The 14,780-nt window shown below is 36.3% G+C and overlaps 1 protein-coding gene across 1 annotated transcript in view; it reads left to right on the plus strand.

Annotated features, from left to right (window-relative positions):
• The window catches only part of LOC134753720 (uncharacterized), a 190,881-nt gene that overhangs the window by 103,364 nt on the left and 72,737 nt on the right, over positions 1 to 14,780 (plus strand). The window contains exons 40-51 of the mRNA XM_063689659.1: positions 360 to 492; positions 2,372 to 2,500; positions 3,237 to 3,359; positions 3,507 to 3,654; positions 3,832 to 3,968; positions 4,388 to 4,490; positions 4,676 to 4,889; positions 7,011 to 7,302; positions 8,543 to 8,694; positions 9,269 to 9,407; positions 13,679 to 13,802; positions 14,112 to 14,221. Of these exons, the coding sequence (XP_063545729.1) occupies positions 360 to 492; positions 2,372 to 2,500; positions 3,237 to 3,359; positions 3,507 to 3,654; positions 3,832 to 3,968; positions 4,388 to 4,490; positions 4,676 to 4,889; positions 7,011 to 7,302; positions 8,543 to 8,694; positions 9,269 to 9,407; positions 13,679 to 13,802; positions 14,112 to 14,221 (1,804 nt within the window). The remainder of the gene's footprint in view (positions 1 to 359; positions 493 to 2,371; positions 2,501 to 3,236; positions 3,360 to 3,506; positions 3,655 to 3,831; positions 3,969 to 4,387; positions 4,491 to 4,675; positions 4,890 to 7,010; positions 7,303 to 8,542; positions 8,695 to 9,268; positions 9,408 to 13,678; positions 13,803 to 14,111; positions 14,222 to 14,780) is intronic.

Below are 14,780 nucleotides of genomic sequence, written 5' to 3' on the forward strand. Positions count from 1 at the left end.
TTAGTGGGGTTAGATTAGTCGTTAATAATTATTCATTAGAGATAATTCACAATTACATAAATATATGATCTAATGAACATCTTTATGTACCTACACAGTTTACAATAAATAAATTACTTACTTACTTACTTACTTACTTAATAATTCTAAAAGCATTAATTAAACCAAAATGGTTTGTTTCGATACTCCGTTCCGCAAAATATCTCCACGAGAAGTAATTAGTGTCTCGAAAGGCACCAGCGGCGCTACTGTCGTACATAAATAACCATTATGGGCCAGTGTTGTCTTTATAAATAAATAAATTGATTGCTTGATAAATGCCCAACATTTTACTTTCAATTGAATCGATATTTTTTCAGAATTGATGCGTCAGAATATCTGGAGGTGTTTGTGACAATGGGCGTAATCGAAATATCGCTTTATATGGAAGATGACAATAGCCCCGCAGTAATTGCTTTGAGGCCGCCTCCCAAACCTGAGGAAAAGGAAGAGGTAACGAAAAACACTAAGCAACTTTTATTTATCTTATGTACTACCTATACGAGTGAACGGCGTCTTCTATTCTAAATAACTTTATAACCTACCTATTTATTCAAAAACGAAAAATATCAAATGAGAATCCCCTCATGCGTATAACGGCAATTTGGAATTTGTTGGTCGTTTCATAAATGGATTGCTTTCTTAGTTATCATGATACATGATGATACATACCAAAACATGGTACCTAATATAAGTAATACCAGAGATAGATATAACTCCGTAATAGATGGATACAGTCTAAGGAAAAAGCGTGCCTCGAAAAATCACGAAAATTTGATTCTCGATCAGATGGCGCCACTACCTTTGGCCTACTCTCGTATAGAGGGCGTTGACGGTTTCGTTTGTTATTTAATAATTTTAACGCATATCAGTGAAAGAACATGGGTCGAAATCATATAAAAATTATTAATGCAAATAAAAAAATCATTTATCCATATCAAAGATAGATATAACTCCGTAATAGATGGATACAGTCTAAGTAAAAAACGTGCCTCGAAAATCAAGAAAATTTGATTCTCGATCAGAGGGCGCTACTAGCTTTGGCCTACTGTCGTATAGATGGCGTTGACGGTTTCGTTTGTTATTTAACAATTTTAACGCATATCAGTGAAAGAACATGGGTCAAAATAATAAAAATAATTAATGCAAATAAAAAGAATCATTTATCCATATTTAAATACATTTTATAGTATTTTTATAAATCTTGATCTTTAGTTTTAAAGTGTGTCGATAGATGGCAGTGAATTTACTGTGGTTACAAAATTTACTATGACAGTACCGCTCTAGTATAAGTTACTCTATGTCCATATTTAAATACATTTTATCGTATTTTTATAAATATTCATTTTTAGTTTTAAAGTGTGTCGATAGATGGCATTGAATTTACTGTGGTTACAAAATTTACTATGACAGTACCGCTCTATCCTATTATATCCTCTTTGGTAATAACGATTAACTCACTTAAGCGGGCACTGCATATTTTCATAGACATGATTATAGATTTGTTCAAACCCCACGCCAGTTTTTATGAATTAACTATTATCAGTTTTAATAGTGTTCGGAATTTACATAAAATATTGTTGAATAATTAAATTCGCATCAAATTTAGATCGCCAATATATATTCACATATCGCCCTTTCAGTAAGTGGTCATTGCTACTAACGTTTATTGTTATATTTAATTTAGATCGCCAATATATATTCACATATCGTCCTTTCAGTAAGTGGTCATTGCTACTAACGTTTATTGTTATATTTAATTTAGATCGCCAATATATATTCACATATCGCCCTTTCAGTAAGTGGTGATTGCTACTAACGTTTATTGTTATATTTAATTTAGATCGCCAATATATATTCACATATCGCCCTTTCAGTAAGTGGTGATTGCTACTAACGTTTATTGTTATTATTAATTTAGATCGCCAATATATATTCACATATCGCCCTTTCAGTAAGTGGTCATTGCTACTAACGTTTATTGTTATTATTAATTTAGATCGCCAATATATATTCACATATCGCCCTTTCAGTAAGTGGTCATTGCTACTAACGTTTATTGTTATTATTAATTTAGATCGCCAATATATATTCACATATCGCCCTTTCAGTAAGTGGTCATTGCTACTAACGTTTATTGTTATATTTAATTTAGATCGCCAATATATATTCACATATCGCCCTTTCAGTAAGTGGTCATTGCTACTAACGTTTATTGTTATTATTCATTTAGATCGCCAATATATATTCACATATCGCCCTTTCAGTAAGTGGTCATTGCTACTAACGTTTATTGTTATTTTTTGTTATCACAATGCATACTTCTATTTAGGACACGGCCGGTTCAGAAAGAGACGCCGACCAAGTCGAGGGAACGTCAGCATCTGAACTAAAGTCAACCGCTAGCCAAATGAGTATTACCGAAGGGGTTAGGCTTATGGACACAAAACTTGATATGCACGTAATGTCTTTGTTTAATATTATTTATTATTTTAACTAATTTCTTGACATATTCTTTTGATAGCGGCATTTAAGACAGGAATGCCCAACCACTTATACCCCTGTCTTGCAAAGGGACGTTTAAAGCAAGAAAATTTATGTGATTTTTTTGACGAGAAAGGGCTATGAGAGTATTTTTTAAATTGTTTGGCGTAGCTTGTTGCTAAAAAGGTTGGAAAACTCTGGCGTAAATGACGCCTAGATATTTTCTTCTTTTTAGTTACGTTTCATTAAAAACAATAGTTTCTATTGATATCAAGCAGACTGAATATACGAGTAGTGCAGTACTTCACTTCTGGCTATTGTCGATGGACGCTGGCATGTTTACTGATCTAACAGATATGATATTTAAACAAACACGGTATTGCTATGCGAAGGAGATTGAAAAAGGTAAACTGAAATGAAAAAAGAAAGCTGACCGCAAACCTTTTCTATTAGAATGAGGTACGTAGGTGGACGAATGAAACTTACACTGATAACGTGCCTGCCAGCCATTAAGGTTGATGTCGCGCTACTTTTTAATGTTATCCTTAGCACAACCGTAAGTGTATCTCAAAACTATTTCCGACGTGGATTTTATCGCACAAGAACAAGGTACACAATGATATGAGTTTCTTTCTTAATGCTCGTACGGTTGTTATGCTAATGATTTTTCAGGTATGAGCATATTTATTGTAATCCGTCCACGTTGTGTGCAGGCTCAGCAGGCGTTACAACTGCCCCGTGCTAGGCTGACTTCCGGCAAGTTAGCGCTGCTGCACATTACTTTACATCAGCCCAATTTGTACTACTGGAGGAAAAAAACACGGAAAAATCTTCAGGTGCGAATAACAATGATTTTTTTGTTGAATTGGCTTACTTCGTTTTGAGACCTTGAATAGGTGAAAATGATCAAACATGCAATGTCTAAGTTAAGTTGTCTATGAATTTACTGTGTTAGGTACTTCAACTCGCAGATTTTGTTATAGGTGTCACTGTTTAACGCATGGATTGGGCTGGGAGCGGGCGAAAAGGATGGCAGTCAGCCGCTATTATCGACGGCGAAGGGGACGCCGGACCCGGTGACCGACATACCGCCGGCGCTCGCCACTGTCAAGATTGTTATGCCGACTGGTGGTACAGTCAATGTTCTATAGACTGTTAGGAGTTAGGTGTTACTACTTAACGCGTGGATTGTGCTGTCGCGTTTTAATTCATCGATTAGTCTGAGAGGGCCTGGAATTATGTGCAATACTTGGTAATATATCTCACCCCTTCCTGCATATAAATATGAAAAGGTGGTTTGTTTGACAGGCAGCGGGCCAAGCAACTACAGCGGCGTCAAAGGATCCGTGACCGTGGACGTGGAGCGGCCGGTGCTGCTGGGACTCTCCGCGGATACTCTGCGCCGGCTAACTCTCATCAACCAACTGGTAATTCTACTACGACTGGTTAAAGGGTGAATTGGCAATGGTCGTATTTTTTTTAAAACCGACCAAGTGCGAGTCGGACTCGCGCACGAAGGGTTCCGTACCATTTATTACGCAAAAAACGGCAAAAAAATCACGTTTGTTGTATGGGATTTTATTATTTGTTGTAATTTTCAACTGTCTAGCTATCACGGTTCATGAGATACAGCCTGGTGACAGACGGACAGACAGCAAAGTCTTAGTAATAGGGTCCCGTCTTTACCCTTTGGGTACGGAACCCTAACTAGAACTAAAAAAACGGGAAAATAAAAAGTTGGCCCATTTAAGCTTTGTCTTTGCATTAAAAGCACAAACGATTGGCCCTATTGGGTACCAGATATATTTCTGTATTTACTTTTTAATTGTACAAATTAAATGCTAACATTAAATTTGTTTTATAGGTCCAAAAAAATTTGCAGAAAAATAGTGAGAAAGGAAATACTACCTCAATGAGAGACGGCGATTTTCATACACCTCCGTTCCTTAAATTGCGTAAATTCATGGGTGAGCCTTTTTTACTTATGAACGTGAACGATATGGATTGGTCTGCCAAATACTTTTTTCATTGCATTTAAAATCAAATTGCTACTTTGCGTTCTGACACGATTGGGCGCAGATCCTAGCTACTCTGGTCTGGTTGGTTGATATTCAGCCAGGGGCAGTTTTAATATTTATTTATTTTCTTACAGTTAGCCACAACTTGGAGAATATCGTAATCCAAATGAGTCAGCTCGGGGTGACTGGCAGCGAAGGTACAATAGGGTGGGACAGCGCATCGCTTCAGATAGGTGCCGCGGCGCGGCCGGAGCGGCTGGTCGCGCGCGCACTACTGTCTGCGCTGCTGGTGGCCGCCGGCCCGCCCTCCGACCGGCGCCATGTCCTCCTGCAACCGATGATGCTAGGGTAACTACGTGCTGTAGTATATAAAATAGTTATAATAGTAAAATATTTATCAGTACGGTTTTTACTCACTATTATGTTTAGTCGCTTTTGGCGACATGTTTCGGATTCTAAACACAATAGTGAGTAAAAACCGTACTGATAAATATTTTGAAATATGTCTCACGATAGTTTAAGTGAGTTATAATAGTAGTTTATGTGACTGCTACATAAAGAAAGACATTAAAATACGAGTGTGGGTTTAAGAAACGAACCAAGTGAGTTTCTTAAAAGGACTACATGAGTGTTTTAATGCCTAATTATGTACAGTTACATACACTATTTTATCTACATTACGCATTATAAACTTTCTATGATATACCTATTCACCCACCTCATATTACAGCCGACATTGGGCCGACGTTGCTCTGGCGGAACTCGCGGATATCAGGTGGCGTCTCCGAAATATCTTTATCGCTCATTTTACACGAAACTTTTGCTTTAAAACAACAAATCAAAATATTTTTTACTTACAAACTAATTAAAAGATAAACTCATGTCAAACATGTCAAATAGCGGCAAATGAAAACTTTTTTCACGCATGTCATGCATCCGTAGTTTTTTTTATTCAGAGACAAACTAGAGTCGGTGTCGATACCAACTAACATGCGAGACATGGAGACTATATAAAGGAGCCAAATCTCTATGTTTGAAAAGTGTTCATCAAAAAACAGTAATAAGGCGGCGCCACCATACACCGAAATACTACCAAAAATAACCTACGTAATTTGGTCGGGTTATTTGTTGCCATATATGGTTCATGTTATACTCATGTCCCAAAGCTTAACTAGCGCCACCGGAGAGATTAGGAACTATTATTTACAGCTGAAAGCTGGTCACTTTTGCAATAGTTCTGCCATAAGAGATGGTCGTCCTTTCCATACCGTCCATAATGCGAGATTTGTTAAAAATTGTATGCAATTGACATTTCATTTCGAACAAAACGTCATCTCGACTGATATTAGAATAGGGGTCAAATCAAATTCCTTTTTTTCCAGAGATGTTCGAAATTTCAATTTCATTACCTAATCGATTTTGATATAATAATGAAGTTATTAAAACGTTTTCACAGATAAAAAATTTGCAGTAATAAAACAGTTTATCTTAATGTAAGGCCATTATCGGGCATTTTTTTCTGTAGTGATGCACTGGACTTTTTTCCAAAATAGGTAAATTTAATGTTTTTCCTACTCAGAATCACGAGCTCCTTCGTCTACTAGGTAGAAAAAAGCGTCCCATGTTTTATTTTTCCATTCCGTTGCCATTTTTCAAACACTTTGCACGGCCGATTACGGCGGTAACAAAATGGAAAATACGTAAAATGTATGAAAATTTTGGGACATTGTTTCTGGCCTAGAAGCATGGAATCAGCTCATGATTCTGGTCAAAAATAACATTAAATTACATATTCTAAAAAAAAGTCCAGTGCATCACTACAGAAAAAAATGCGCTGTCATTATTTACGGATTTTGAAGGCATCATAGAGGGTGTATGATATGTGTGTAGTTAAATTATTTTTACTACTCCCGTAATTTTATTTGTCATATAAACGGTCGTGCACACATCTTTAAAACCCTACCTTATAGTTGTCAAGACAAGCCTTTAGTCTATTCCCCAAAAACGCATTTGTGCATACACGCAGTATCTGTTTGGCACTCTTCGATACTTCGTGTAATGACCACTTAAAAAATATTGTATGAAATACATTGTTGCCAACCTTATTTTAAATGTCATCTCTGACAAATAAGTGAACATGTCTATATGTTTTTATTTTATTTATACCTATATTTTTTTAATGCTCCAACAGAACTGTCTCAGATTATACTATTTAAAATAGGTAGATACCGTAGGTAGAAGTCCACTAGATGACATGAAAAATATTTGTAAAATTTACAATTTTATTTCAAAGTAAGTGCTTTGGTCGTAGAAAAAGTGTTGCATGCAACGTTGTTTAACTGAGTCAAAAAAATCTCGTGGCGCCTTTGTTAACAATTTTCGGCTTCGCCCCAAATTGTTACTCACGCCACTCGCCTTTTTTGACCTTTCTTAAACAACGGTTGCATAAAATACTATTCTTTTGGGCAGTATGGAATTGGAGTGCAGCTGGGAAGCGTGGCGAAGGGCTGAGGACGGCGTGTCGGCGCGCGAGCCCTCAGTGCGCGTGACCCTAGACCTGGACCGCGTCACGCTGGACGTGCGGCCGGAAGACTTCGCCGCCCTCTGCAGAATACAACTAGCAATGGACACGTTGGCTGATAAACAGGTAAGGTCAATGTGGAGTAGACCGCGCGTCTATCAGGTAAGACCGTCTACAATCTTTTCGTCGCTTCTAACTCTTGCGAAGCGAGAGCAGGAGCGAAGATCTTCCTTTCTGACTGTATCTGAGCGACGTCGGTATACAAATTCGAGTGTTTTTCCATATGATGGTTTCCAACCACAAATTGTATATACCTGTTTTCTCTACACTGACCTTAATTCTCGTTAGTTGTTTATGCATCGTGCTAAATAGAAGAGATAGTTTGTATTACTCAGCTTCTTGTATTACAAGTTATAAGCTTTCGTAAAGCGGGACCCATGATTGATTAATTTTTCAAATAATTTTGACCCACCTACTTGTCTAGTTGTGATCAGATCGTAAAAAGGTTTTTATTTCTTTTGTATAGAATTAGAGATGGATCGCGGGTATTTACCCAATTTACCCACCCAGGTAAATACCCATCTACCCGGTATTTACCCATATCTAACCAAATGGACGGGTATATTAATTTCTTGTTGCACATGTCGATTTGTGTAAAAGTGGAGATATAAACAGAGTTAGTGGTTGTACTTATTGTGCGTCATTTAAAATGAAACTGTTCAGTGAAACGTTCAGTTGTAATTATACTATGAAATGTTAAATATAATATTGATAAATAAAAATAAAAATGCCGTCATAAGTTTTCTTTTTCAGATTTGAGTATATTATCGTACGTTGATAATAACTTCGGTCGGCGGGGTTGTGGGTGGGAGGGGAGGGGGGTAAAAATTATTTTTTTCATATTTCTTGAAATGTGTCATTAATATCGAAGTGCTGCATGTATAAACTATAGTAGACAAAATCTCCTACAAAAAAGGTTACATACAATATATACATTTTTGTCATAAAACTAACTGTATTTGACTTATGAGCTTTCGAAGTTGTAATACTACACAAAATTTTTTTATTATCATTCATCAGTAGTCTTCATTTTCATTTTTCTTATTAAAAGCGTTTTAAAACATTTCCGGAAGCCAGGGAATGATTTTACACGATTTTCATAATTGGACTGATATGTTAAAATAGAACTTCATCTCATAGCCACCTTTTCGTAATTAATTTGAACATTAGTTTTATGTAACATTACAAAAAAGTACCCGCGTATTTACCCACAGGTAGGTAATTATCGGGTAGCCTACAGTTTAATATTTGCTCCTATTACAGGCCACACCCGGACATATACCGGGTAAATAGCCGGTCACAGGTATTTACCCGGGTAGTTTCCCATCTCTATATATATGTTTGGATTTTTGATCACCCGCAATTGCGTTTTAGAGGTATATTTGTGTCGATGTAGAAATGTTTTGTTTAATTATTATAGTGTGTCAAGGAGGACGAAAAGGAGCTCCTAGCGCCGCAGGAAGAAAGCAGCGATAATTTGCGGTCTTACAGTAAGCGGAGCATGTCCGAGAGAGCCTTACCCAGTTTGGAGTCTGTCGAGGCCTCCGACCAGTATTACAAGGACGATCTCAAGTAAATTATACAGCATCAGCATTTTGTTGCAATAAATATCTATATAAATTATTGGCTTTTTAGCTACCAGTTATCTAGTCCGTAGAAAACAAAATGTACGTTTAGGTGTGGTTAATTTTAACGGGCTTAAAGGGTGTCAAATATTACGCAAATTTGAACCCTATCAGTTTAAAATAAAGTTCAAAATGCCCCAATATATCACCTATTTTCTCCTCTGCTTTATTTGACGCTTTATAGTCACTCTAAGTGCTCAGTATTATAAATATTAATAAATTTGTATTTTGCATGTGAGTGAATTATCTTATTATGCATACATTTGCAAAAAATCCACAAACTTGTATGTACAGAGAATGGGAATAAATTCACAAACTCTCGTACAATGATAACCCAGCAGTTGGACTTATATAGACTGATCATCTGATGTGTGTAGTTGACAACCGTAATGTGACCTCGGTGAAACAAAAGGAGAATCTTCCTTTGGAGCAGAAATTCACAGTAATCTTTTCTGCTTTGTTTTTGACACTAACGGTTACCCAGAGAATGTAACGTTAATGGCAGTAATATATACTTACAGAAGTGGAGCTTTTAAAATAGTAACCGGGGGCCAGTTCCCGATGGCTTACCAGGTGACGCTACACGGCGACGCCATGTCCTGGCGCTACCCGCACCCGCGAACTGTCTCTAGGATCACGATGTTCCCCATACCTGGCATTGTGAGTGCTTATCATTGAAGCTTTTCTTGTCTAATCGGTTTGTGTGGTCGTGGTAAAAGTTACGTTATACTTAAGGTGGTTCGACTAGGTTACCCAAAGCTTAAACCCCGCTAGATGGCGTCACTTTCGCAAATTTTCAGGTTTTATTTTTTTGTGGAATAGTGTTGGTATCTGTATACTTAAAAGTATGTTTAGCGCACTCTTTACATAAATATTGAACTATTATAATAAACATTGAATACTTCATTGTGCAAAAACCACCTTTAATGTCGACAGAGTGTTTCTGTCATGCTATTTCCTACTATTACTCACACATACAAACAGTGTTTCCGTGATGCTTATAGTAGACAATTTCATGCAGTGTAAGTATGCTGCAATGGTGTTGCGGTTTGTTCGTGGAAATACGTGCAAGAGGATTCGGGTTCGAGACTGGTACGACAGGGGTACTTTTTTTTGTTCTTTTTGTGTTATCTTATCTTATACCTTTTCTTCTTAGAATTCTTGTTTGATTCCGATATAACCGAAATATATTTCAGTGATATTATATTCTCCCTTTAAACTTTCGAAATATGCACGAAAAGTGCTCTTTACGCACTAGGGCAAGAAAGTTGCACCATATGTACTGTAAAATATTTTTTAGTACATATGGTGCATATACGTGCATATGTCGAAAATGTAAAGGGCCATAATTATGTACTGTAAAACGTTGTACAATAATGTACTAATAATAAAGTAGTAATTGTAAAATAAAATTAAAACTTTTTTATATTTTTATTTTTTATGGATTCAAGTACAGTGAGTAACAACATTGCATGGCTTTCTAATTATAACTATTATAGAAAACGGGATATTTATCATGTTTATTTATATTATTTATTTCTTGATATTTTGGCCGGTCTTGCAAGACCGGTCGTTGTGGAGATCCCTGGGGGAGGCCTATGTCCAGCAGTGGATGTCTTGTTGGTGTAGATGGATTCACACAACAAATGAAATAACATTTTTTCATATTTGTTATTCGTAGTTGTCCCTGTACCTGAAAGAAAAATAATATCATGATAGCACAATATTTCTAATGTTATAGGAACAAAGATGATGCAACAATATGGATTCTAATAAAGTTATCACTTACTTACCTGGTAGTAATAATTGTGTTTTTCATTCATATACAAAATTCCATCATTTTCAATCCCAGGAAAGTTTCTATTTTATTGCAGTGAGGATGTCCTGATTTTTTCTGTCTAATGAAGGAAAACATTTTATTTCCAAGAATGCCACTTCATTTTGCACAATACCTAAAAAAAAACCTCACTTTGACTATTCGGCAACCAAAACAGTAATAATTACATTATATAGGTATTGTTCACTGCTTATTATCGTACCATTACGGAAGAAGTGAGAATTATTTTCTAACAAGATCGGCACGAGAAAATTACAATGTACAATGAAGGAGTGAAACTGTACCTTACGAAACTTCACCATCATGAATTCCGCTTCAATTGAGTCTGAATTTTCCTGGATTTTCGCGGACCAGAATACCGATGATTTTGTAACTTGATTTAGACGTTGCTATCATTTTCAATTTACACAAACAAATTGATAAGTCACAATAAACATGACCCTATGTGTCAGTGTCAACACTGTCAACAAAAAATGCACTAAACATGACGGCACTGCAAATCCTGCCAGGTCGGCCAGGCAACGTCGCCAACGTCATAGAGCGGCAACGCCGCACGCAACGTATTTACACGACATTTGTGACACACACATACGTAAAATTGATGAAAAGATTACGTTGATTTATGTATGATTTCTGTATGAAACAAAGTTTTTCTATTAATTTAGCGCAAACGAGTATTCGAAAGTAGATAAATGAGCAAATATTTGTGTAGTAATAGTGTGTAGTGCCTTAATTAAAGCAGATTGAATTTTGTATGAAAATCGAACCACCTTAAGATATAGTATTCAAATAAAGTATTTGCATATTGTTACATATTACATTACTATAGAGGCCGGGATACGAAGGGTTGCAGGCCAAGTAGATATAGACGGCCGAGCGTAGCGAGATGGTAGGGATACGCAGCCGGCAACCCCTTTTCTCGCCGAGATTTATATAATGCTTTTCTCAAACTTGCAATGAAATAATAATAAAAATATGATGATTATGATGATTGTTTCATGTCCTAATGTGATAGGTTATTCAGTGCGTGGGGTATTAAAGGGGATTTTTTTTACGCTACGACGCACGGTTTAGGAGATACAGCCCTATAAAGATTTCTTTTTCTTTTTTTCACCAGCAAAAGTTATTTAGTCATGCAGAAATCTTAAGACCCCTGAGTTATAATAAAAAACTACTACTAATGAGACTATACACCACATGTTGTTCGAGATTTAAAAAACCTAACGAAGAATGCGAGTTCATATCTGCATAATTGTACATTTTGAATACTTACTGTAATAATATATTTTTATAACCAGTGTGTAAACGCCATACGATAAATAAATAAAAATAAAAACAAAAAAAAGCGTAAAGCTTTGGTTTCCTAGGAAAGCGGTGCCGTGATATAGCGGACGCAAAAAGATGACCTTCTTTACGGTGACGACATGTGGAAAGTTCCACGGCGTCATAACACACCGTCAGCCATCAACGTCAAATGAAACGTATCCAGGAGATAAAATGGACGACCTTGATTTAGCTTTAATGATTTACTTGGAGGATGAACTATCATCAGAAGAGGAAAATAATCGTAGTACGGAAGATCATTTAATCAAATCCCGTGGTACAGAAGGTGCATTTGAAATTTTAGTAGAAATGGGTTCACCGCTATCAAATAAAACGTTCACGAAACTAACGACACCATCAAGACGGCCGTCATGCAAATGGCGGCACCGCTTTTTGACGTTACGGTGTCAATTACCGCCCTGTAGGAAACCGAGCCATTTGGTTTACATAGACAACGTTCTAGTGACGTCATTCACGGCACCGCTTTCCTAGGAAACCAGAGCTTAATGGCAGAATGTCATAACGAACCAAAAACATTGCTTAAATAGTTTTTTTTATGGTTGAATGCCAAGACGTTGTGTCACAATTTTGAATTTGACGTTTAAAAAGAAAAGAAGGTTGCTTTACATGCCTAGGTGTGTAAGGCTGCATGAAATTCCTTTAGGTACATATCGCATCTTCACTCATCGCACCGGATACGTAGTATTTTCACCAAATTTGAAGTAAGTCATGTCAACATTTCATTACAAGTTTGAGAAAATATAGATTTTAGTTGTTCGTACTAGCTTTTAAAACAATGGCTATAATTAATAAACTTCCGTTATTAAAATCATTGAAGTTTCTGGAAGTTGAAAGGGGGCAACGTTGTTTACTAAAGGTTATGTACTCTAAGCCATACAGATTCCCAACGAAAGACCTCTACCACCTAAGTGACTTACTAACAATGAGGAAGCTGTATGTACTGAGTCTAACAACGAGACTACATAAAACATTACCATTTAACCCACAGCTGCTAAATCGTAGAAGAAAACATAATGTTGCCCCCATATCAACTACAAAATCTGTATTTGCTAAGAGACAATTTGGAGCGCAATCTGCATATGTGTACAATAAAATAAACAAAATACTAAATATATACAATATACAATTTACAACTATATAAATGGAAAAAAATATTAACCGAGTGGCTTAAAATACTTAACTACGAGGAGACAGAGGCTCTGATATATTAAATTAAGTTGATATTAACTCAAACTCTAAAGTACCTACTTATCAGTTTTAATATAATAAGTAAGAAAATATGACATTTTACATTTTACAGTACCTATTGTATAAGAAAATACCTATTGTGTAAGAAAAGTACGATACATAGTTCTATGCTTTAAAGTACCTATATATAAGAAGTGCCGATTAGTACATCACCTCACCACCTGCACTCACACGATCTCATACACCTACACACACACACATACACACTCACTCACTCACACACACACACACACACACACACACACACACACACACACACACACACACACACACACACACACACACATTTAATGTAGATAAAATTGTATTAGCTTAAGTTTTCTTTCTGCTTTTGTTAAACTAAAAATTACTTGTTGCTACGGAGGAGCAGGGCTTCCTGATACAGGTATAATATACTTAAAAGGAAGTCCCAACCTACTACCTTGTAATGTAACATTTTATTAATGAAATAAAATATTTTCATTTTTTCATTTTCATTGAATTGGTTTATTTTTAATGATAGGACGAAGAAGTGAAATGCAAGTTGGAATTCTACGATACGTTATTGAAAAAATGGGAGCCGCATACGTATGTTACTCTGCCTGTATCAGAACCCAACGAAATCAAATTATATGCAGAACCACCAGGTGTGTAAACCAAACTTTTTTAATTTCCAACAACAGTTGTGCAAAGTGTAGAATGTTTCCAAAAAGCTAGAATACTTCTCCGAAATTTCAGGAAAATTTCATAACCAATAAAGAAAGTTTTCATTACGAAAATGGAAAGTTGTGGGTTTCATACAAAAATGTGAGATGTTTCCGAAAGTATTCTATTTAGAAATATATATCAATTTTCAAAACTTTCTGTTGGCACATCAGTAATAACAACTATCTAATACCATGACTTTTTTTATCGCAAATAGTACCAGTGGCCTATTTAATTTCTATCCTATTTAGATGCCGTTTTTGCAACATTGTGGAGATTTCGCGCGGATTCTGGCACCAAGCCTCAAGAGCGCACCATCGAGTTCGACATCACCAAGTTTATGCCCAGAGCCGACCCCCTGGTAGGATTTTGTTTATGTCGCGTCGCGTCTAAATATTGAGAATCAATCGTCATAAATTGAACATTACAAGTGGGCCGAATATTCATTGATTAATCCGTATTCGGCATATTCGGCACATTTTCCAATGTTCGTATTCGGTCGAATTATTCGGTTGAATTGCCTAATACTTATTCGGCAAATATGTTTCATCATGTTTGTTTTGTTGCAACGCTGTAAAATGTAAGCTCCTGCAGAATTTTTCAAGTACTATTTTCCATCAGTTTACGTTTTCCCGCTGTCATTAAAACACATGATGAAACATGTTAAATCCGTAGGATGTTTTGATTATTTGGACAGTGTTGATGATGGCGAGTCCCTTGCCTATTCTAGGGTGCCTAGCTGCCTAGAGCTGCCTAGGAAGCGATTCATCTTTACTTGCTCATTTACACATGAGCACAATAATTGGTCCAAATTTTCGGTTCGGTAAGATCTGAACCGTATTCGGCCCATCTCTATTGAACGTCCATATCGGTTGCAAACAAGTTTGGTTGTTCTATATATTTAAGATAGCAGTAGGTAT

Source organism: Cydia strobilella, chromosome Z, assembly GCF_947568885.1.
Source record: "Cydia strobilella chromosome Z, ilCydStro3.1, whole genome shotgun sequence".
NCBI lineage: Eukaryota > Metazoa > Arthropoda > Insecta > Lepidoptera > Tortricidae > Cydia > Cydia strobilella.